At 39.4% G+C, this 25,431-nt stretch overlaps 1 protein-coding gene across 29 annotated transcripts in view; it reads left to right on the forward strand.

The window, feature by feature from the left end:
* Positions 1-25,431, forward strand: part of PARD3 (par-3 family cell polarity regulator) — a 444,355-nt gene that overhangs the window by 38,754 nt on the left and 380,170 nt on the right. For all 29 annotated transcript variants that reach the window (XM_035319147.1, XM_035319169.1, XM_035319161.1 and 26 more), the window contains exon 2: positions 10,546-10,647. In XM_035319147.1, coding sequence (XP_035175038.1) covers positions 10,546-10,647 — 102 coding nt within the window. The remainder of the gene's footprint in view (positions 1-10,545; positions 10,648-25,431) is intronic.

The following is a 25,431-nucleotide window of genomic DNA, read 5'->3' on the forward strand; positions in this document are numbered from 1 at the left end:
GGAGGTTGTGGTGTACCTGGCAGCCTCAGAGACCAGCTGATTTCTGGTATGAATGGCAACATTCTGAAATCATAAATAGGGTTTAGGGAAAAGAGAACTTTGAGGGGAGTAAGGGTAGAGCCACTGCAGAGATGAGGGCTCAGCACAAAAAGGAGTTAGGGTTCTCCTGTTAGGGGCTGTCTTCACCACTCAGAAGGTGGGAGTTGGGACTCTGGTTTCCTCTGGCTAAATGGGGCTGGCCTTGAGCTTGGGCCGGGCATGAGCTTAGTTATGGATTTGAAAAGAGGATTACAGCAGATATGTGAGGAAGAACTGTAACTGATGACCTTTGACCTAAGCATGGACACAAACTCTCAGCATTCATTCTGTCTTTATTTTCCCCATGAGGTCTCCAACCTGCTATGGCGCTAATTATGCTTTATAAAAAATGGTAATACGCTGCAGTGTGGTCAGGCAGTTAAAATACAGCCGTGCTAAACCTAAGGCTACCTTAGAGTATTTTTTTTTTAAATCTTTATCTTTAGAAATTGTGCAAACATTTGAAAACAAAGCAAATAATCCTTGAGATTATTGCTGTTAGGAGTTTGGAGGTAAGGTGTTTTCTTTCACCCATACCTGGAGCAAAACCTTGCAGTTCCTGCTCTGGATTGGCAATGTTCAGAACCCTGAATTCAAAGATTATCAAATCTGTTTTGTTTCACCTTACAAAAATAATGATTGTAATCATATTTACATAGTGATTGTTCTCAACATTTTAGACAAATGCTAGGAGTGCCTAGAAATGAATGACTGTACCCTTCAATCAGAGCCACAAGGCAGCATTGAAATTACACTGCTTCACAAAGATTGGCCAGTTTGGAAAAGTAAGAGCTAAATATTGTTGCTGAAACTTTCCCCCAGAGATGAAAATAAGGCCTGTTTTGGTTCAAATGTCTTGAAAAGTATTTAACGGATAAATTAACATGCTACTATGATTATTTCCACATTGCTTTTGCAGACTAACTGGAAATAAATCTTCCATCGTGGGTCTGACCCACAGGCACTCATGTGGATATGCACAGGTGTGTGTGAAACAGCCATCCTGTGCCTCTGGTGCCTGATCCTTGTGGATGTAATGATGGGGTGCTGGTGTGAGGGTCCTCTCTCCTCATGTCAGCCTACTTAGGACACGTAGAAGCAGGCTATGGTGTGAGCTACAATCTCCACACAGGTGTGGAGGATGAAGGAAGGGAAGAATTGACATCTCCTTGTCCTCCAAATGGTGTCAAGGTCACTGTAGTCTTGGGAGCAGTTCTGCAGGGTACAGTGGAAACTCCCGAAGCCTTCAGTCCCCTTCTTATTAGCAACAGGCACAGAGGTTGGGCCACCTGTTAGAGCAAGGGCAGGTGCTTTCCCATATTGGTCTCTAGAGATGATGCATTGGTTCGTGCCTTCCTAGAACACATTTATCCTCATTATTGAACACACAGTGCTGCACAAGTGCTTTATCTATCTACATTGTTTTCACAGTTGTCTATTGTCTACTTGTGCTTCTGTTTTCAGGAAAAAATCCTTTCTGCTTGACTAATTCATAAAACTCTAAATCCTATCAGAAACATAAGATACCATATCGCTGATCTAAAAGTGATGATCTTTCCTGTGATTCACATAACTTGTGCATTCCTTCTACATGGTTCAGCAAAGCTGTTTATATTGCAAAGTCCTACCCCCCACGCTTTGACTTTGAAGCTTCCAGAGGAATAGTAGGTCTTCAGGAGAGAGAAGGACATTTCATATTTTTTACTAACGTCATAGCTTACAGGGTGTTGGAAATGTAAGGTTCTGTTTGTAGTACTGTTTTTACAACTCTCTGCATATTAATTGTAGTTTAGGACTAATATACTACAAGATTAATTGACTGCCCACCGGGGAGCATGTATCAGAATTTGTTGTTTCCATCTTTCACGGTGTTTGATATTAACAGCCCCCAAATGAAAGTCTTATTTCCAGTACATTTCTGAAATAAACTAGGCTCTTCATCTCATGCTGGTTGTCAGTAGACAGCTGTATTTTGCCCTCCTAAATCTTCCCTTGAAGCATTTTGTCAGACGCATTATTTTTTTTAACGTTTAATTGACATAGGTCAATCGTACACGTCAGTCTACGACATCTATTTCTGTATATGAAGACACACACATGTGGCAGTTTATTCCAGTAAAATACATTATTCCAGTCTAAATCTAGCACTGAGTTTGAAGAGCTGTCATTGTGGCTGAAAAACCAATGAAAGCTTAAATCCAAGCAGTGCTGTAATGATGGATGGATGTAAGGGAGAAGCTCTCAGGAGAACTAGAAAACACTTCTCTCTCTAATCAAATTCACTCAGGGATCAATTATCAAGCTATACGCCAAAGATGTTTTGCATTTCTTTCACCGTCGTTGCCCAAATTCCGATGTCTCTGCGTAGATCGTGCACCATTATAGTCAGTACATTTTATTACACATTTGTGAACTCTGGACTTGATTGCTGTGATTCATATCCACAATCTGAAGCTAATACTAATAATTGTAAATTGTCTTTGATGATGTTTTGTTGCATTTTGTTGTTGTTGTGTTTACTATGCAGATTTGTGGCGTAATCTCTGCATTACAGCAAAATACTCTGAAAAGGACAACTTTCTCTTACCTCCCTTGTGGATTTAGCACACTTGGGAGACTGTGGCAGTGCTGGGATGGAGGTCTAGGATTTTCCTGTGGAGGAATAAATCCCACATAAAAGTTATCTTGCAGTTTAAGCAGGGTGGTGCTACTCAGTGCTCACAACATGGATGTGAAGGAGTTTATTGACCCACTCAATATATTTTCCTCAAATATTTTTATTTTTTTTTCCCCCAGGCAAACACGATCACACAGCAGAAACGAACAGTAGCGCTGGTAAAGAAAAACAAACAAGAGAAGCGCGTTAATCTGTCACAGACAGACGCGAGGCTTCCTCCCGCGTTCGCTGCGGCCTCGGCGCCCCGAGGGCGGCAGCGGCGGCCGGGGCCGGCCCCTGCCCTTTGGCAGCGGCACCTCCTAGCGGCCGGCGGGCCGTGCGGCCACCGGCTGGCCCTGGAGCCGCTGCCCCCGGCCCCTGCAGCTCCTCCGGGGCCGCCTTCGGCAGTACCCGGGGGAAGGGCCCGGCAGAAGCCGCCCAGAGCTCTGCCAGGGCCCTCCGCGGGGACGGGGTGGCCCCGGGTGGCAGCAGGCCGCGGCCTGAGGGGAGGCAGGGGTCGTGCCCCCCACTCCCCATCCCGCAGCCGGGTCCCCACCAGCCCCAGCCATGCCGTGGGTGTTCGTTGGCTAGGGTACCTCTGGAGTACATCTATTTTACTGGTGTATTTAGGAAATAATTATGTACAAGGACTTTTATTTCACAAAAGCAAGAGGCTCCTATGTAGGAGGGTTGGAATTAGATGACCCATAAGGTCCCTATTAGCCCAAGCCATTTTGTGATCCTATGATTGGAAAGTTTATGCAGACTTCATTATGGTTAGCAGACAAAGTAAGTTCACTGTTTTTAACAGCACACTTTTGCTGTTTAGAGCAAGAGCCAGTAATTCCTTGATGCTTTTTTTGTACTCCAGTAGTAAGGCAACACAACTCAGTTTGTGGTATGTCCCATTGGTTTACTGACCATACTATTTCAATGAGTGGGCTTTTGGAGACATTTAGTTTATAAAGTCATCTAATAATTGTCTCACATTACTTTGGCTATCAGACTTTTATACTGAGGACTGAAGCTGATGGTGTAATGTGATAAATTTTTATGTAAATCACTGTTATTGTTGAAAGTAGGCATGTAGGTTGCATGCAAAAGCTAACATTGTTTTTCACTTCATAAACACCCTTTCCAACATTTCATTGTCTCAGGAAAAGTGATACTGGCCAGATGTTCTTACGTTATCTTGGATTGTTGCTAAGTTAAAGACCATTTAGTGAGGCTGGAAAAGTATTGGTGAATGTGAAAATGGAACAAGATGCTTCAGTGATCAGACTTGCATGTTTTTCTCTTTTTCATTGCTGGTTCATATCTGCAATCAGTTATGTAACTCTTGGTTGAAGATATCGTATGCATGATACCTATATGTTTGAAAAAAATGAATCCCTGACCAAACCCTTTTCTTAATGTATATGTAACCTTCCCAGTGTAGCTCTCTCTTTCTTGGTTGTACAAAATCCTAATAAATTTACTTTCGCGTGGTACCTAGTTCAAAGAGCAATTTTATGGGTTAGGGAAGAAAAAGCCCTGTTTTTCTTTACTGTGTGGGGCACAGGGCAAGGCAGAGCAAACATGCTCCAAAACTGCTAGGCGGGGAGTGGCTGCAGGGGGAGTGCCAGCAGAAAAGGAGGAGGTGACTGTCCCTGCAGCTCAGGGCCCGGTAACCTGAGAGTTGTGGGTATCAGACTCTTCCTTATGCATGTTGGAGTGCTTTCATTAATGTTTAGTATTTTGCAGGTTTGTGCCCTTGCAGAGATGGTGAACATCCTTATGTTGAAAATCATGGCTATCTGCCCCTGGTGCAATGTCAGCATGCCTAAGAGAAAGCAGTTGTCTTTAAGCTGCTTTCCCCCCCGCTGTGTTGCTGCAGTGCATTACACAGGTCTGTGCGTTCCAGTGGGTCTGTGATGGGGATGAGATGCCATCCAAAGCCGGGTGTTTGCCCTCCTTCCAGGGCTGTGGGGCTGTGCGACGTGACTGGAGCCCAGCGTCCGTGGCTTTTCCTTGGCACCTGACAGCTTGTTTTGACGGTTGCCTCCTGCAGTACAGAGCTAGACAGGGAAATGAATGAACTCGTTGGCAAATTTTCAGATGCATTAGTTTTTATTAACCATTATTTTCCTTTCAGCTTGTGTTAACACGCCCAAGTGCCATATGCTGCTGAACAGACAAGTCCAGTCCACACCCGACCTGGGTTATTGTGTTAGTTTTGATCCGTGTGTAGTCTCTTGCCACAAAAGCTTTATCTGTTCTCAGAATACTCAAACAGTGAAGATAGCCACACACGTTGTGATGTACTCTTAAACTCCAGATGATTTTAAGCAGAAGCTACAAACCCATGCTTACTTTCCCTTTCTCTCTTCATTTACAGACGAGAAGTTGTATTGAAACTTTGGGAGCTGCTCCTGCAGCTCCACTCTTCTTTGTGAAGAGTCTTCTTTTTATAAAGATTTGCACTGCAATATTTGGGTGCAACTCTCTCATTGAGTGTTCTTTAAAAATCCTCTGAGGAGCTGTGTAATGAAAAGGGTCTTAAAAGAAAAAGCTATAAAAGATCCAAATTTAAATCACTTCAGTTTTAGAAAGGTGGTCTCAGAGGGGCTCAGGGAGCCGTGGTGAGCTCGGTGTGACAATGACAACCCACTTCCTGAGGTAATTCTCCATGCTGAGAAATATTTTTGCCATTTCGGCCTTAGCAGATCAGAGAACGTAGGTGTGCGTGGTAAAACTCTGGTTTACCAGCCTTCCAGGTGTGTAACAAGCTGTCATGCAGAGTGCAACTGGTGGGTGAAGGCTGAGGTCGGACGGTGGATGCCCGGGCTGTGCGGCCACAGGTGGGGCGTGAAGGCAGGAGCTGGGGAGCGCTCACTGCCCTGCTCCAGCAGTGCTCTCTGCTGGAGGCCTCGTGGGCAGGCGTCAAACTGAACTCAACATCTTACCCCCGCTGCCCAGCCCCGTCTACATGATCATAGCCATGCAGGTTCAATATCCGTGGTGCTTTGGGCCCCGCCTGGTTTGGCAGGTGAGGTGGAATCACAGCAGCAGGCATCGTTTGGTGGCATGTAGATGTGGAAACACTGCACATCATAAGGTGGACGGGGCATTTTAGGAGGCTGGCTTTCTGTTAAATAAATGCATTCTTCTGATGAAGTTTATGGTATTCTCTTCTTGTACAATATGGAAAAAAAAATCCAAAGGACAAGCTTCTTTATTGTAACTTTTGATGTTAAACACTTTTACACATTCTTTGAAGGAGTACATTTGCAAAAACCAAGGCATATTTAGAAATAAAGGGGTAAGAGATCTTTCTGTGCCATTAGTAAGAACATATTGTAGTTTCCATTCCTGTTTCTAGGTATTGTTTTCCACATATGGTCCTTGTTTCCATTATGTGGGAACATGAAATTCTTAGCTGCAGAATATTGAATGATGCTACTTAAATGAATGGTTTTCTCAGTTTTTTCTTTGTGCTTTTTACAAGGAATAAACAGAATATGAGTGACTGCATTCATACTGGCTTTGCTAAGCTGTTTTTGCTTCCACTCTCAGTGTTAGTGTTCACTTAGCAAATATTTATCTTCCATTATAGAGGACTTTGGAGCAGAAAATGTGGTGCTCATGTGTTTAAATTATAAGTACCTTTATAATAGTCGTCAAGTAGAATAGTTAAATGGGTGTACACAGGAAATAGGAGATCTGACTTGCTTAGACTTGAGCTGAGTGATGCAATATTTAAATGAAGATGTTATAAATCAGGTTTAGCATTACTTCTGTCCTCGTATTCAATGAAGTGAACTTGCTAGTTCTTCTGCATGCACTAGTGACAAAGACTTATATATAGCTTTTCTGAAAGAATCGTGCATTGCTAATTTACACAGTGGTAGAGCAGTGTAGCTAATGAGTTTTCTATCAGTATGTTTTGATACCCCTACACGCATTGCAGATTCGGACAGTGTAAGTACCCTTTGGAGCAATCACAAGCAAGAGGGAGAGAGGTTATAAACACGGCTTTGTTTTGTTGAACAAAACGTGCAAATCTAATTGTAATTCACAAATTCAAATTTTGCAGCTACAGGAAAATATCTGAACCTGGGATGTTGCTTTCTTAAACCAGAACAATTCTGAAGCAGGATTCTTGAAAATACTTATTTTAAAAATATATTATTTTAAATTTTGTTTAGTATTTTTTTCATCTTTGCAGAAATTGACTTCTCCACCTTGTATACATGAAGTCCTTTGCACCTTTTATATTTTGCAATGAGCAACCCTTTCCTTCTCAAGCCTGTAAGCACCCATTTCCATCTGCTGTGACCAGGCAGCGTCTCCAGGGGTTGCTGCTGGAGCAAGTCCTTTGTTTGTGAGCCCTCACCTGGGGGCTCTGCACTGCCACCAGGAGACGGTGACCCTGAAGGTCTCTGAGGTGTCCTGAAGAAAGGATCAGACCAGTTTACGCCACACAGATGAAGTTGTGTAAACCCCAGTAAACTCTGTTAATTGCTGATTTCCACATTATGAATCACTAACTGTTATAAGCCAAAACTGTGTTTTTTTTTGACTGCTTCAGAAAATGTTTGAAGACTGTGCCACTGCTATTGCATAGGAAATTATGAGTGGCTGTGTGCTGGCTGCGAGGAGAAATGCAACTAAGAAATGCAACTTGACCGAGCTGTGAATACGGGTACCCTTGTAAAGCCAGTGCACTTGAATTTGTCACAGCCAAGTTTGGTTCAGTTTCTTTTGCATTTAGCAAATAGAGCGTATGAGCTTATGCAGCATGTGTTCTTATACAATGTGTGTTCGTTATAGGCAGAACACAGAGTAGGAGTTTAATCTGAGCATTTATGCGGTTTAAATGTTTCCATCTTGTTTGTTTAGTTATTGCATAGAATTAATTGTTACAGTTTGGGGCCATCTTATTGTTATGTATTCTGTTAGTGCAGTAAAATGATGAGCTTTTGGGGGGGGTTAGAGGGGCTATGATATAACTAATCTCTACCAAATGTGAGAGGCCCCCACTAGACCTCTCTTCCTTCCCAAGCCTCCCTCACCAAATCCTTGATTTATGGGAAAATGTTAATAGAGCAAAAGGGCCTCAAGAGCAGGGCTGCTCTGTGAAGTTTGGAAAAGGCTTTAATGAAAAGTTTCATTGTTATTTCATATTTACTTACCAAATCCTGCCAGAGTGAATTCTTGCCAGACTAGTTTTCTGTATTTCTTGTCTGGTCTTGCTAACTTCTTGTTTTGTATCAAGGCCTCGTCAAACAGGAAGAGCGACCAGAATAGCTCAGGTTATGGCACAACAAATAGGTACTGCAGGAAAAAAGAAGGCTATCTGAAACGGCTTATGCAACGCTGAGAAACTTTTAAAGGAACTAATTAGCAAAGTGATGCAGCATATAGCAAAGCTATTTTTAATGCAGGTTGAACATGCCGAAATAGCACAGCCGTGCATCAGAAGTGGGCGTTTCTGTTATTGATTCCTGATTCTGTAATCTTGCACGTTTCCTTATATTTGCCTTGGAGGTGGGAAATACTTGTGGTAGGAAGGAAAAAAAAAAAAGCCTCCAGAGGAGTACTGAAGTCTTACTTTGGGTGCAGTTTGTTTTGATGGATTTAGTCTAGTCACCGAGCCAGGATTGCAGTTCTCTGTTTCTAATGTTTCATTTTTCACCAAGAAGATTAAGTGATGCACACACAAATTGTAATGTGTGTGAAATGTGAGGGATCGGACTCTCTCTTAAACCCCAAATTAGTTTCTCCATTTCTATTTCTGCAATGAAGCCTGGTTGATGGTTCAGTTTTGCCTGGGTTTTGAGCTGGAGTAATCAGCAGTGGAAACAAGAATCAAGTCCTTGACGCTTCCTAGCTTGTCAGTTCTCTCGTGTCTTCAAAGCCTGGGTCTTCATAACTGTACTTCAATGTTTGCTTTAGGTACCAAAGACAATAGTATTTCATAATGGGATAGACGATGAAGAAAGGTCTTCCCTTTTAGCTTGGGAACAGAATTTGCAAAGGCATGTCTTCGGTGGACTTTGCTTTAGAACTTGTTTGTTAAGGGTCTTTGAAGTTCCTTAGCATCTTGAAGTTCCTCTGCATGCATGATAATGTGAATAATGTAGTGCTGCTTTAAATTATTTCTGAAATTTTACTTTACAGAAAGAGATGCTGAGTTATTTCCTCTAATGCGCTACAATGCTAATTGCAGCGTGGGGAGAAGCCATACATTAGGAAAATCAGCTAGTTTTGTGCTAAATACTTGCTTAGGAGAAATTTAAGGTAATGATCTTAATAGTTACAGAAATTAGAGAAAAACATCACTAATTTAATTTCTGAAATGAATAGCCTAATGGTTGTAAAATGTAATTCTGAAATCTGAGCATCTGATGGTGATAATTTACAGCAGTACTTCGGCTGGATATAGTTAGAAATGAGGCAACTTTCACGGTTATCAAATTCCTTCAAAACTGTAGATCTATGCTGCGTATCGCATTCAAAGTTAGTTTTCAAACTTTGGAAATCGTGTTCTCAGATATTACAAACAAAATGAATGTCACTTGATGTTCTTCCCTGAAGCATGTTGTCCAAAACATCACGTCCTCCTGAGATTTAAAAATACAAATGGATTTAGAGGAATTCTGCTTGTCCCATTTCTTGTCCTGTTCTGTCGTTTAAGAAATCAAGGGATTTTCAAGGTGGTGGTGGTTGTTGTTATTATTATTATTTTCTTCCTTCTAGACACTGATACCAGAAAAGACGTTGATGCTAGTTCGTGTCTTTCTAGGAAGTCAGGCACACTTTGCAAGATGGTGCAAGTTGGAAGGTCCTCAAATTAGTCAGTTTTTGCAGTCGTGTCTGTTCTGTGAAAGGCAGCAAAGCTCTGTTACTGTTCCACCTGTAACAACAGCCCAGGGCATTGGCTTTGTGAAGGGGGAATATTTGAGGAGCAAGAAAACGTAATGTATTGTGTTCAGGTGGTGTGTTTATAGTGCAACTTTTCCCTGTTGGAAAACAAACCCTTTCAGAACAGCAGGCTGAGTACCAGGCTGCAGCCAGGCGATACAGCAGTATGCAGCAGGCACTTTGTGGGTGCATCATCACTCAGTCAGTTATGGCTTCCTTCTGTGTCAGAATTAATGGTGAAGACTATAAAGCCAGTTTTCCCAGTTACTGGTAGACATTTATATCTGTACGCAAACACACACACACACACGTGTGTCTGTGTGTGTCTGTCTTTTCTGAGTTAAAATATGGAGTGTTCCCTGTCTAATATTCAGATACCCCATCTACCAACTCTACCAAAACGTAGGTAGAAAGCTCTTTGATACCACCGTGATTTTTGATTTCTACCTGTAAGATAAGCTGTCAAACCATTACGACAGTCACATAAAAAACATGCAAGACAAACAAACAGACATTACAGCTTTCTTGTACAGCTTTGGACCTGTTGACCACTGGCTGAGATAGTTCATTTTGAGGAGGATGTATTTTGCTTTTATATATATATCATATATATATGTATATACATTTGGTAACAGCAGGAACGTTTTTCTTCTCTGTCAGCGATGGCACTGAATCATGCCTGTCCGATGAAAGTGGGAAGTGTACGTACGTATGTATGTGGGTGATTAAAAAAAACACCTTTGGCTTTATATTTCAATTACATTTCCTTACAGGTATGTTACTTAAATGGGTGTTTTTAATGTTGAACATTCATAGGATTGCAATGGTAACTGTATGTGTGAATAACCTTTTTCCTATTTTAAAAATATGTGTATATATATTTTTTCTTTCTGCCTTTTATGCAGGATCCAAACTACTGGATACAAGTACATCGACTGGAGCATGGGGATGGTGGGATCCTAGATCTGGATGACATTCTTTGTGATGTAGCCGATGATAAAGACCGTGTAAGTACAAATAGCTATGAAAGAAGCCCAGCGTGCACCGTACGTGGTTAGGACAGTATTCTGTGCTTCCAGTACATGTCTGGAGGTGGAGTCAAACAGTGCAAAGGTGTTAGTTTTGATACAGCTTGCTTGACGGGTGTAGGAGTTTGTTACTGGTATGATTTTCAAAAAAGGTCGGGAATTATCTTATTTAAATCGTGCTTTTTTTTTTTTTTTAAATTTAAAGTAAGAAAATGAGCTGAAATACTAAAAATAAAAATCTCAAAGGGGAACGATAATCCAAAACCAAAAAATTGAATACGTAAGTTTTTAGCTTCATGTTATCCATTGAATATATGAAAAACGAATGCATTTTTTAAACTGTGGAGGGTTGATTGTTTTTTTAAATCTGTTTGGGTGGAATTGCTGGATATACAGAATTTCAGAAAATAGCTATACACTGTTGGTCACTGTGTGTGCTTTTTAAGTAGAGATTTAGGTCACCATCATCTAGGAGGTTTTTCATTATTGGTTGGTTGATTGAGCTTATGGATACAGCTGTCTTTAAATTACACATTCAGAAAGGGTAAGGTAAGAAACACTGTGGCAAACAGTAAAGGCTTATGTAAATATGCCACTCTTTTCTGCAAAGTTGCAGAGGTTTGCTGAAGGTCTGGAGAGTGCCTGAGCCTGATGCGGACTTCAGTCTGGAGATGTGCTTTAGGACCCTGCTCCCTTCACAGACAGGATCTGTAATTGCCTCTGTTGGAAGCAACAGGCACTCTGAATACTCCTTGAAAAGAGGCCAAATGATGACTCTTCAGTTAATTTTTCAGAAATAAATACTTTGCCTGCAGTCATTTCTTGTGACAAGACTTAATTGTCTTGGTTATTTCAACCAGGACTTTATAAATAAAAATTATGAGAGGAGTCTTGGGACATGAAGACTCCTCGCTGTCTGAAATATTGGGATTACTCAAGCTGTATAGAGTAACAGAGCTGAGTTTTCAGGAATTTCTTCAATAAAAATAGTGCCCATCTAACATTTCATGAAAAGCTAATTAAAACCTCCAGCTAGTTATCTCATATTCAAGGCCTGAAGTTGTATGATTAGTTTAGCTTTTGCTTACGGGCCTCAAGGAGTCTGGTGGAAGCTGTCACTAACTACGTATATATAAATATATATGTATACATGCACATGCACACACACATATAGAAGTATGGCTTATGAATTATTTGAATCATGCACTTCTCAGCTCCTCACGTGCTCCTCCCTTTCAAAGGAGAAGTTTAAATTCTGGTGACTTCAAGACCTCATTTGTTGGCTGTTACCTTAGCTTGCCGCCTTCAAGTGGGGTAATTCCGCCCAGTGAAACTCTGTGGGTGTTTATGTGTGCATGACTAATAGCTGAAAAACTCTTGACTGCAACTGAAACAAGCAGTGTCATTATTGCAATATTGTTTTTGTGTACAGATGGACAAGATACCTAATAGCTAGTAGTATTTATTTCCGTGTTTGCCAAGCTCATTTCCTCTGATTTTGTGAATCTGGCATATCTGTACTGGTAGCATTTATAAGCTATTTATTTATTTATTTTCTTTTAAAGACCTTGTAGGATTGATTAGGAAGGTGCAATACAAACATGCACCGTGCTATATTGGTTTATATCCTTGAATTTATCATTCTCAGTTGACCTTCACATTTGATTCTCTTCAAGCATCTCAGTCGTTAGTCATTGTTTTTCAGTTTCCTATCTTGCATTTTACAGCTGACCTTCCTGCTTCCCTGTAGTTTTGGATTGTTAGCATTGCGTCTTGTGCTTCCTCCATATCGAGTGTATCTGCTAGTTCTGTGTTAGCAGAACCTGATATAGGTCTCATTACTGCAAGGCTCTGAGTATAACTTCAATTAGTAATATTTTGTATGTATACACACAATTCAGCTAATCTTGTTTAAAAACAGATTATGTTTAAACTTTTAAATTATCACTGAGGTCTGTATTTTAGTTATAGTCAAAGTCATAAGCCTATACAATTTCTTTAACTGGGACAAAAATATCCTGAATATTGCAAAACTGAAAACTTAATACCTTAGTTTTCATTTCATTTTCACAAGGAAGATATTTACATTCTTGGTGACAAAGATGGTTGTGCTATTTACTACCTGTCATGTGTACGTCTGAAAATCAGTTTGCTGCTATCATGATTCTTTGGATGTAAGCACTGTTCGCACAGTGAAAAATATTACAGTTTGTGTTTTATATATTGCTTCTATGTCACAAGTGTTTGTGCAATGTCATACAAGCACAGTATAGAATGTGAAGCAGCTAAGGACCAGCCTGTCCTCTTGCTAAACTTTTCACTCTTTATAGTCAACTATATTAGTAAAACAGAACTCTAAGAAATGTGAGGAATATATTTACCCCTATTCCAGTGTCTCCATGGAGAAAGTGTTCTATCCTATAACAAATACAAAGATCCTTAGAGACAGCAGCTGTTCTGAATGGAATAAGAGAAGTATCTTTGTGACGGTGTCCTTCCCATTAACGTGCAGGCTTATAGGGTGACTTTATTTAGCTTTTTCTGTCCCCATATTTTGGAATTCTTATGTCACTTGGTAAAACAGAACAGAAGAGTAAGGGTTAACCAGTTGCTCTTTGGAATAATTTGCAAAGTTCAGTGTTGTTTGCCCCCTAAAAAAAAAAAAAAGAAGTACACAAAACAAACTACACGGAAAAGTTTGATTTTGCTAAGCTGTTTCTTCCTTTCTGAAGCAGCTTTCCTTAAGCCTTTTAATGTAGTTCACTGACAAAGTGCATAATGCCTTCTAAATTAGCTGGCATGCAACTCCGACATTCATACTACACAATGTCACTACACATAATGTTGGCGATGAAAACTTGGTTAATGCAGTTATTTGCAGTAACAGTATTAAAGCAATTAAAGCAAAAGTTAATAAATGCTCACGTGGATAGTGTTTTCATGGAAATCTTTTTTTTATGCTTGCAATTAAAAAAAATGTCTAGGTTTTGTTATGGAAGATAGTTTCCAATGGAAATGCATCAGTATTCTCCCTCCCTCTCACCCTTCATGAATACAAGTGGGAAGTCTTTTTTTTTTTTTTTTTTTTTTTCTTTTCCTTACTTTTTGAGCAAGCTCCTTGAAATGCTTGGGCAGATGAATGATGAATGTCCAAGATCTCTGTACCAGTACAAAAGGAGAAACAATTCCCTTCAACTTGCTTTTAGTGAACGCATAGCCTATTTCAGTTATTTTAAAAATTCCTGGTTCTTGTTGTCCATGTAGTGATTAGAACAATATGTTCAAGTTAGGTTAATAAACTTTTATTTGGATTTCTGTTACTTGTAGAAGTAGCCTTTCATTTGAAGGTTTTCAAAGAAACATATGTCAACTTGTCAGGTTTCCAGCTGGATGATTACATAGTGGATGACTTCAGTTCAGTTCTTACTAGGTAGACATTCTCAGCAGCAAAAAAAAAGTCCCCCCCAACTAAACAGAACCCAACCACTATCCTTAGTAATGTTTTTTCCTGGCATATCAAAGCACATGGACACTTCAGTGATCCTCATACTTTGTGTATTACATGGAAGTACTTATTCAGGGGTCGCATAGACTCTTGTTTGTCTAAGGAAAAAAATATTCAAGACATTGTTGTGTCATCTCCTATTTTAAAAGTGTGTGTATGAACATTATTTACTCCCAATTGAATTTTCACTGAAAATATCACTTGTATTTTGGACAATTAAAAAAAAAACACACACAAATGTACAGTTATATGTAATTCTTTCCTTCCTAGTAATGCTCAGGCTGTTACTCAGTGAAAAACTTTACAGACCACAATGTCTGTTCTCGGTGTAGCTACAACATTTCTGAGAAATTAGAGGCTTTCCTTCCCAAGAAAGCAATGAGGAGCTGCCATTAACAGTCATCGGCTTTGGCAAGCAGCTGGACAAATAGAGCTTGTTTGAAACATTGCAGGGTATGTAGCTAAGGAAAATTATTATTAAACTCATTTACCCCAATGTATTAGTTTTTTTTTTTAGCTTGTGATTAGCAACCCTTAGCTGTAAAAGCATTTGCATCTTATGATTTCACTCATCACTGTCCTAATAAATTCAACACTCTACTTCTCAAAAATAACTACTGTTAATTTGCTGTATTTTGGTGTATACTTGAGTTACAGTCTGAGCAATGTTCTCTAAACTGAAAAATGGGCTTTCTGTGCTGGATTTGCCATTTTCAAATATTTGGTCATGTCTGCACCCTACGTAATTCATATTTATGTCCACTTAGTGCAGACATACCAAATGGAGCAATATTGATTGTAGTGTCTGAAGTGAACTTTCGTGCTTACCATGGTGTTCGTCTGCATGTTGGTAGTATCTGGGTCAGTGTTGGCGATGTTGGTGCTTAGTGCTGGTGAGGCATACTTTGAAATTCCTAGAAGACACTGAAAAAAAAAACGTTGCTCTTTTGAGTGAAATACTGCCAGTGGAAATAGGATGAATATTCATTTAATATGAGCATTCATTAATTAAATATTAACATTAATTTAATAGATTTGTGTCAAAACAGAGTTCATAAATGTTCATAATCTAGAGTTGGCTAATTTAAATAATTAAATTGCAGATGAAATTCAGTGAGATCAATTGCAATTCATTTGCATCCCCTTTTCGTATAGACCTACATGCTCTGTTAGGATTATTGTAAATTTAATACTTGCTTGTTTCTGTCATGATAGGAGAAAGCCTGACCAGTTTCTTCACATAATATGAAGGCATTTTAGGAGAATTAGGCATATTATATTTTCCCAGCACAGTGGAAAGGAAATGAACTTTTGGTTTTTGTGTTAAACATATGGTCAATTCCAAATAATACTGTTGTTTTGTTTACTTCCTCTTGGAAAGCAGAGGCATGTGATACACAAAATGTGGCTTCGGAAAGGATGACTCTGTTTGTAACAAATGTGAACTTGAAACCAACACAGAAATAACTCTATTTTAAGCAAATGCATGACGGTCCTAAGGTTAAAGGCCACCTTGAGACTGGAGAGCTGTGGCTGCAGTATCTGCTGCCATTGATTTTTGGTCTGTCACTCTTACTTTCTGGGAGAGTTATGCAAGATCCCCAGTTCTATAGTAAATTCTGGGTAGACCGGTGACAACATGATGCTCATTGAAAGAATGAGATTCTGGTAACCCGGTGCCTGTGTGTTCTCTATGATGTTAAGGAGCTTTGGAACTTGATGAAAGTTGCACAGATAAACTTGTGTTATCTTTAGATTTCCATCAGCACATAATCAGAATAATCAAAGTAGTGTTGTTTGTTCTAAATTTGGGTCTCTCTGCCTCATTTAAGCAAACTTACAGCTGCATTTACATTTGAATTTTCTTTGACTTGGCAACTAAAGAATTTAACCCTAAGAGCGTAAACAGATAAGAACATGCTTTGTTGTGCTTTTAAAGTTTGTGTGCCTTTTGCAGATTAAAACCCTAGAACATCTAGGGTTCTAGCAAATCTGATACCAGCAAATACCTAGCAAATCTGATACCAGAACCTGAAAATGCCCCCAATACTACTCAAATATATACTTTGAATGCCATTCTCTTTCCTTTTTTTCATAAAAACTGCCATAGAATTAATTTTTAACTACTGCCGTATTTCTCTGCTACAGTGTCCAGCTCCTCTCATTTTGTTCTGTGACTTCTGTCACTGTATCCCAGGAAAGCAGAATGACCTTGAAACAATTTGTTGTTACTCATAAGTGACTTGGCAAAACACATTTTGAGCATAAGGCATTCTTTTCTTGTAACAGCTTAAAATAACTTCTGCAGCTGAGCTTGGGAAAGTATTGATATTGGGAAAGAAACCTCTCATACAACAATTCCATGATTTTTTCTGTAAGACAATTTAAAAACTTTAATGATTAACTTTTCATGTCATCTGGTATTCTGCAGCATGTTTCGTTTTAAATACATTTTGACAGAACTGACAATTTGTTTTTAACTGACAAATGGATAAACCAGAATGTCTCTGTTTTAATGTCTCAGGTTTTCTAGCTTTAACACTGTTGACTCGTTATTAGTGGTATGGCCAAAAGATTTTTAGGTTCGTCTTGCTGATGGATTTAAAGCAAGGGAAAAATCGATGTCCTTTAGATAGCTGGTATTTAATGAAGACATATTTGGAAATAACAGACTCCAAACATAAACTTTGTGTTCTCTCAAATAATCGAATTAAGACGCTTGTAATATTTCTAATAAAATAAATTTTAACTTCACAATACTTATGGATGAGACTGACTCCTATGGAACTGAGGAAAAACAGGGCATAATATACTAATACCAAAACATGTGGATGTTCCAGTCACTAAGAGATGTTAGAGCGAACTAAAGGTTTTATCCCATCTGAGTTTTATATCCCTTTCAGTGCTGTCCTCCAAATTTACTCTCATTTAATCTCGTTTACTTTTTGTAGCTCTGTAAAGACAGCATCTCTATTGAGTTTATTTGGGGGATAAGCTGCAATATGCAAATTCCCTTGCTGAATTACTGAAGTACTTGTATCAATGCATTAGCAACTCCCAGGTAAGAGGGGAATGAAACTGAGACAATTTTATTACTTGGAAGTTAGTTTCCATGGAGATCTGAAGAGCTGTGGGTAGGGCTGACGTCTGCAAATTAAATAATTTGGTGAAAACTGTTCTTTAAATAATCGCAGGTTCATGCATAAACATGATATACTGGGGAAGACCACAACAGTGTTGTGAAAGAAAGTTGTGCCTGACAAATCTGCTGGAATTCTGTGCAGAAAGAAAGACCTCAGCAACAGTGACTTGTTAGTGTAATCCAATAACCCACAAACCTACCACAGGATGAAAAAAAGGGTCTTATGGACAAGTGTGTCATGGAAAGTAGAACGTCCGTGGTTGCGCATATTTGCAATTGCCCTGGAAGAAAGTGAAGAGGGGATTTGAATACTGGAGTGACAAACTCCATTGCTGTGTGCGAAGCCGAACGTTGGTAGTGAAACACTGGCTGGGGAGTTGCAGAAGTGTCCCGTGCTACAGCGGGAGTACACAATAGTGTGCTTCATGAAGTAAGATGTTGGCAAATGTGATGTGCTTTCAGTGAAAGACTCCTTTAATTGGATACACAAGATAATGAGTTCCGAGCTAGCTATTATATTTGGGAAAATGTTCTTGGTTTTGTAATAGATCTCTGGAAACATGGCTCAGGCTGCAAGCTATGGCTCTGTGAGATGTAACAGGAGAAAATAAGGCTCCCAGCAGCTTGCCCTTGTGCTTTCCTCTTTCTCACATTGTTGTCCCCTCCTGCCACTGACCTCGTGCAGGCTCTGGCACTCTTTTGACCCTATCTCTCAGCCACTTAATTCACCAGAACACCAGAGGACTCACCTTTACAAAAATAACTGAATGCTTTTCTGCTGTTCCACCAAAGGACCTGGCAAGGTGGTGGAGAAAGGGAGAGGACGTTGCCGCTGGGAGTGGTGGAGGTGTGAAGGAAGAAGAGGGAGGGTGGGAATGTGAGCAGGAGGAAGAGCAGGGTCAGACCTTCCCTGTCAGTGCAGGGAGGCTGCTGGTGGCTGTGGAGTCACCGGTGGGTCCCTGAGGTGAAGCAAGGGCAGGGAAGGGAAGAAGCAGGCACCTGGTGCTGTACCAGGTGGTGGGACTTCCTGCTGCCTCCAGCCACCAAAATGGACCAGCACTCTCAGCCTTGCACAGAGGATGGTAGTGGCAAACTGTAGGTGATTGTAAAATCACCAGTGATGTTGAGGAATTCTTCTCTGCCCTTTTGGTGCAAGATCCTAAAAGAGGGTAGGCTTAAATTAGATCTAAGGAAAAAATTCTTCTCTCAGAGGGTGGTGAGGCCCTGGCACAGGTTGCCTAGAGAAGCTGTGGATGCCCCATTCCTGGAGATGTTCAAGGCCAGGCTGGATGGGGCTTTGGGCAACCTGGTCTGGTGGGAGGTGTCCCTGCCCATGGCAGGGGGATTGGAATTAGATGGGCTTTAAGGCCCCTTCCAACCCGAGCCACTGCGTAATTTCATTTTTTTCCCATAATTTCAAAGTTTTCATTAGCAAACCAAATGAAAGGAGATACAGTTCTTGGATAAAGTACTGCCTTTTTTTTTTTTTCAAATAAACACAATTAGCCTAACTGATAGGAGTAGCTACCCATGAAAGGCTTTCAGACGTTCCTTGACCTTAATTTTTATGGTGTATCAGAATATCTGTGATTTTTGGCAGATGGTGCAGATGCTTAAAGAAGTTTTAAAGGGCTGTAATTGTTTTTGAGATGTCGTGGTTTAAAAGTACGCATTATGCTGGCTTAACTGATTATGTTTTACTCTTCAGAAAGATGATGCTGGTAAATCAGGGGAACTGGTAATTTAAATACTTAAACTGTTTGTAGCTAGGAATCTCTTTAAACTTCAGTGAAAAGTGTGTGGAAATGATGGTGCTCTCAGTGTCTAATACTGGTAGTGCTGAAGGTCATTATGTGGCTATGGATGATGGCTGCTACCGTATTATAAACTCATCACAATTAAGAGACACTTTGTACAAAAACTATGAATAATTGATTTTTTCTTTCTATATCTTGTAATACTGTTTTATAATTCTTCACAGTGTAAATCTCACAGTGAATCTAGAATTAGGTCATTATGGCTAATAAATACATGATATTCTGATATCTTTTCAATAATTCTAGCAAAATCACTTTGTCCTAGAGGTGTGTTATTCATCCCACAACAAAAGAAAAAAACCTGCAGTTAAGGTTTGTTGTGGGAATTCATTATCTTCTTACTCACTGATATCATCAGGTCTTAAAAGAAACACTTCACAGCAATAGCTTCACAGATATTTCCTAATAGGTATGGTGAGGCTCGTACACTAGAGGACTGACCCATATTAAAGCTTAATTATAGTAATGGATAATCCTGCAAGTATAAATTATTCACGGTTGCTTTGTACGTGAAATAGCGTCATGAATAAATTAAGGAAAAGTTTCTGGAGAAGACCCTGGACAGTGGCATAAGTTTGTCAAAAGAAAGTTTTCCTTTTTGTCTTTTAACCCAGATCTGAATCTGACGCTGTTAGATTTGCAAGCACATTCCCATCAGTGCAACTTTGCGCTTTGGAGATGTTTTCGTTAATCAAAACCAATAGCAGGGAGTCTTGGGCTTCTACACCCTCGTAGTGTTCCTTGACTAATCTGTTAGGCAAGGGAAACATTCCTACCTAAACACAGGCCTGGTACAAAAGCTGCAATCTCAGCTGTCTGATAAGATTCCCACACTGTCACTGGGTTGGGAATTAATTTACATTGCCCTCTTATCCATCAGGACTAATAGGTCTTAAATGAGTGCTGTAACTTCAGAGTTATTTCCCACAAAGGACAGTAGGATTCATACATAGGCTTGGACGTCATTTTCTAGGAGGCTCAGTAGCTAAGTACCTCGTAAGTAATGTGTAGTGTGAATAGCCTTCCTGACAAAGGGATGACTTGAATCAGGATAAATAGGGTCTCTAGTGAATGGGGCAGCCATCTCATGCTAAAGGTTCCTTCAGCAAGTGCTTTGGGTCCAAGAATAAGAAAATAACGCTGTCTTTTGGGGGGAACTTTTCAGCAGCCTGACTTTTCAGATACCTTGTGAGTAGTAGCCTAGAAAGGAAGGAGTTAAGAAGATGCTTTGAACCCAAAGTCTTCTGCTTCATCCCCACACCCTGTTGGTGTACTTCCACACCCTCCTGGTGTGTAGGGAACTACCTTCCGTTCACCTTCAGCGTGCTCAGCAGGATAGTCACTACATTTTTCAGATTAGCATCACTGCTGAAGCCTGTTTGAGTTTATACAGCAAGAAGGAGTTCTGCCTGCTCTTCAGTGACACGCAGCATTGCAGGACCATCGCCTTTTTTCATCTGTACATCCTGCTGGAAAAAGATTGTTCTTAGGTGGGCTCGACTCCTTGGAGGTTGCTTCACTTCCTACAGGACTGAAGACTGTTCGCTCTAAGCTCAGTTGGAAGCTTGATGGTACTGAGGCTTTGTTTTCTTGGGACACTGTTTACTTGAAGATCCCACATTTTGTTGGATGAAATGGCAGACATACCTAAGAGGAAAATTACAAAGAAGTCGTCGTCTTTTTCATACGATCGTCGGAGAGATTCAGTGAAGGTTAGGAGACAGTCCAAGTCTCTTAGCTTTAAGTCAGCTACATTGGATGCTCAGAAAAGACAGGCAAAGAAAAAGCAGGTTTGTGTTTGGCTGTTTTTTTTTTAAAAAAATCTTTACTTCCAAAATTCGTATAAAGAATGTAAAACTTGCTTTGTTAATATGAAGTGGAAAGCAGTCTGCTGATTTGTAACCCGTGTGTGAGTATGTATGTGTACGTATACAAACTTGTGGGCAGGTAAAGCTGGGGTGGCTTCTTTTTTCTCTCTAATATTTCTTTTGAGCTCATGAAACTTGTGGTGTGAATTGGATTGCAAGAAAAGCCTCTGACCTCTTTGCTTGTGAGATTTCTGTTTTGTTGTGGGGAGCTGCCTCTGTAGTTTAACACGCACCTCATGAGCTTTTGGTAGCGTTTTGTCTGTTGTGCTGACAAACATGGTGGGTGCTGAACCTTCTGAAATTATTATTCAGGTTACAAACAGTGTTTCACTGCTCCTCATTATTATTGTTCCTTTTTTTTTTTTTTTTTTTTTAATGTTGAAACGTACCAGACTGAGAGCTTTAGGGAGTGAAATATTTTACTTATTCCAGAACAGGTAGTGCCAGTCAGCAGCAGCACCTGTTCTGGTGGGACCAGTTCCTAGGGTTAGAGGGCAGCTTAATGCCTCGGCGTTATTGCACTTCAATAGTAAAAGACTCATATGCAGGTCTTTATCTTTTATAGTTGGAATATAATTAAATGAAATTTCTCCAAAGAGCAAACGTACTGTGTGCTGGAGCAAATGGAATAAAAACAAGTGAGTCAGTTCATGAAATGTCTTTGTGTACTGATCTACGATTTAATCTAATATGAAGGGAGCTCAGGCTCATGGGCTTTACAGCACTCTCGCTCTGAATTTGTGTGCGCAGGGTGCCTTTTTGAAAGGTTTGAAGTAACTTTTAAGGGAATTTTTAATTAACTGTAGAACACAGAAGTTTTTAATACTTTGCAAATAGTGCTTCCACAAGTGCTTTAAATAAACTGGATTGTCATTAGTAGTATTAGTGAGTTTCTCACACGCAAGTAATTTGCGGGACCTGACCTAGTGCTCCTAAATTTTGATGACAGTGTACCCAGTCAAATTTAAGAGCGTGAAAGTTATTGTGCCCCGAGCAAGCTTAAAAACATAATGGATTTAATGTATTTGGGTTACAACTTGTTTCATTACTATTTCTGTTGTTATTGAATACTTAGTACGTCAAATCTCAAAAACTGACTATAGAGTGACTATTAGGATATTCAAGCTTTAGTGTGGTTCTTTAATGTTAATTAGAGTCACAGGTGAAGCCCCTTTGTCTGAATACAAGTTTTTAAGTGAGGGAATATTTGAAGAAATTAGGAACACCTTCAAAAGGGCACTAAGCTCAGATTTTGTTTTGCATTATTATTAGATGTCATTTGAGAAGTTAAATCACAGTTCTAACTTTTACAGGGGTATGTGAGCATTCAAGTTCATTGAATCCTATCAGGAAATTGAAAGACTACTCAGATTAATTGGACAATTTTGTTTGTAAGTGCAAATCAGTGAGTACCCCTGTATTCTAATTTTCCCAGACCTTAAGGTTTTCGCAGCCTCTGATCTTTTGGATAACTGCCATGGTTACTGTGTGACCTCTAGTGGTTAATGAAAAATATGCTCAATTACTGAATTCAAGCTGATGCTTGAAAAAGTCCCTAAAATGTATACTTGTTGGTTTAATCACTTGATCCTCCAGATTCTCTTATTATTGAAAAGAAAATAATATAATTTGCTTTAAGTTTATCTTTTATAGTGCCACTTCCAGAAATAAAGTCTTTTGCTAAAATCATTACACGCATGGGTGTGTGTCTGAAGAATAGTACTGACAGATGGGGAATTATAAGAGTAGTAGTAAAAACCTTTTACTACCTTGGCTTGGTGAACGTAGGATGAAATTACTGAAATGAGGCACTTTCCGTGAAGCCTTGTTTTGGTCAACTTGTGGAGCTACAAAAGTGCTTTTCTGCCTCAAGAATGTATTTTTTTCCCCCTCTAAATGCTCCAGTTAACTCTAAAAATTGTTGCTTTTTCCTACAAGCTTAGTCTTGTTTCAATCCTTCAATTTTATAATTGAGACAAAATCATCTTCACCTCCTCCCTAATCTGTCCCTTCTTGCAATGGCAGCTATTGACGGGTGCATTGGAAATGCTATTTAACACAAAACATGACTACTTTTGTTATTGTCAAACTTTCAAAGTAGTGAAAAAAGTTAGAGGTTTGAATTTATCTGAATTTGGTCAGTGTTGTAACGTCAGTGAGTATGCTGGCTTCTTCATGGCCTGAGCTATTGAGTGAGCAGTAGGTCAATTATTGCAACAGGAGAAATATTTTTTAGAAGTGCCTTTTTTGTTGCTTTAGTCTTTTTTTCTCTCTCTCTCTCTCTCTTTTTTTTTTTTTTTTTTAACATTCTTCATTCTTTTAATGTGTGTTTGGCACCTGCAAATATTTAAAGCTTTGCTTTTCTCTGCTGTTTTGGGACACAATAGGAGACTTGCTGCTGACAATGTAAGAGGCCTTCCAGGAGTTGTTTCCTGGAGGAACAAGACTGCCTCTGTTTATGGAGACAGGCAAGCTAAAATTAGTTTTCTAAACATTATGGAGGATTGTTATCAGTCCCAGACCATTAAAATCAGAACACTCTGCAAAATCATTTTGTGGTGGTAAAAATTCAATTTTGATCTTTTTTTCATAACACATTAAGACTCTTATATCACTAATGAAATATTAATGAGAATCTGAGAACATTTTAAAAAGGCATTTATCACAGTTTCTGTATCACAATGATATGGCTATGTTTAAAGCAAATTGCTGCATTTTTTTGTTGTTGTTAGTTTATTTATTATAAATTGAAAACCATAAATTTTTCAAAACCAACATTTTAAAATACCTCATGTAATATAAAAAGGAACCAACCTCATCCTAGACAATCATCCCATCAAGTTATTTGTTAATACAGATTGCTCTTTAATGATTTTTCTCTCCATTCCTAATACCTGAAGACTTTGATGCAAATCTCAGGAATGAAGCCATTTTTAATTGTTCATATTTTTCATTTTCTGTTCAAATTAGCATGGTTAATTTGCAGTGAAAATCTTTTCATGGCCCTTTTCAGTGCAGTTTATGGCAGGCACCGACTCTACCCCCTACTTTTTCAAGCAGGAGGGCATCTCTGTGCCTTCCTGACTTACGGGATTTCTGTGTGTGGTCCTTGCTTACTTGCTTTCCGATATTGCTGGTGGATTCTGTTATTTTGGTGGAAAAAAAAAATATGAAACAAGGCTTATCAGTTCTAAAACAGAAAATACGATGCTAATTACTTTCACTGTCTGCTGATACTGTCTGTTAGTTGATCTGAATGTAAAACCACACAGTACAATTATGCTAGAGGTGACTTCTCAGCCACATGAGTATTATGCAATGCAATCTATGAAATGAATGACAGTTTTAGGAGAAAAAATTGAAGAACAAGTTCAGTTATATGAAGAAAAACCCTTAAATAAGTTTTAAGAAAATTGAAGATTGAGATCTTTATGTACAAGATATTATATTAAAGTGATGCAGTGCAATTTTGAACTGTTTTGTGAGAACCTCTGAAGTCCTATTTCTTTCTGTCATCACCAGCTGTCTGATAACCGTGATGTGGACTGGGACCTCAGTTGATTAGCTATGATCTGAGACTGTTTTCATGATAACTGCTTATGTTTTGGATACAAGTTTTGGAACTTGGTGGGGTTTATAAGCTGTGGTAGAATACAGAGAACATGCACAGTACTATAGATTAGTTTTCTTTTTTTCCATATAGTCCTATTTTTCCTATGGAGTTCTGTGGAATTGAGCTGGATAGCTTTTTATTATTTATTTTTTTTTCTTTTTTTTCTTTTTTCTTTTTCCCTTTTCTTTTAAACTGTATAATCCCAGAACCGTGTGGGATGTGCCATCCTCTATCCCAGTTGCAGAACAATACGTACAAAGAGGGTGTTGTTAGAAGATCTCCAGATCCTTGTGTTTAAATATGACTCAGTTAATAGGAGTGCTCCAGATTCCATGTTATGAGCATCTCAGTAGGCTATGGCCTGTGGATTACACTCTTTGCAGTTTTATTAGAAGGAAACACCGGGTGGAAAAAAGGGCATTGGGAAGGCTGTGAATGTGAGGGAAGGGGGGCCATGGATACACAGTGAGCATTTATCACATTAAACTCTGGTGTTGGGAATGTTCATAATTTAACTATATATAGCATAGTGCCAGGTGCAGCGTTTCTGGGGTGTGACAAGGCTGGTGAGCACATCCCACAGAGCCAACACCACCAACTCAAATTATTTGTAATCTGTTAAGATACCTAAATTGTAAAGAAAAGCTAGGGGTGGGGGACATCTCCATCCCTAATCTCTAATAATCAATTTTTGGACATTATTTGTGAAAGCCATAACCTGTGGTCACTTTTCTTCTACTGCTTTACTTACTGCTTTATTGCAAGAGCTTGTTTTGAAGTCCCTTGGGAATCTTAAATGTCCTCTCCAGGGAGCAGGA

This window comes from Oxyura jamaicensis, chromosome 2 (genome assembly GCF_011077185.1).
Source record: "Oxyura jamaicensis isolate SHBP4307 breed ruddy duck chromosome 2, BPBGC_Ojam_1.0, whole genome shotgun sequence".
Lineage (NCBI taxonomy): Eukaryota > Metazoa > Chordata > Aves > Anseriformes > Anatidae > Oxyura > Oxyura jamaicensis.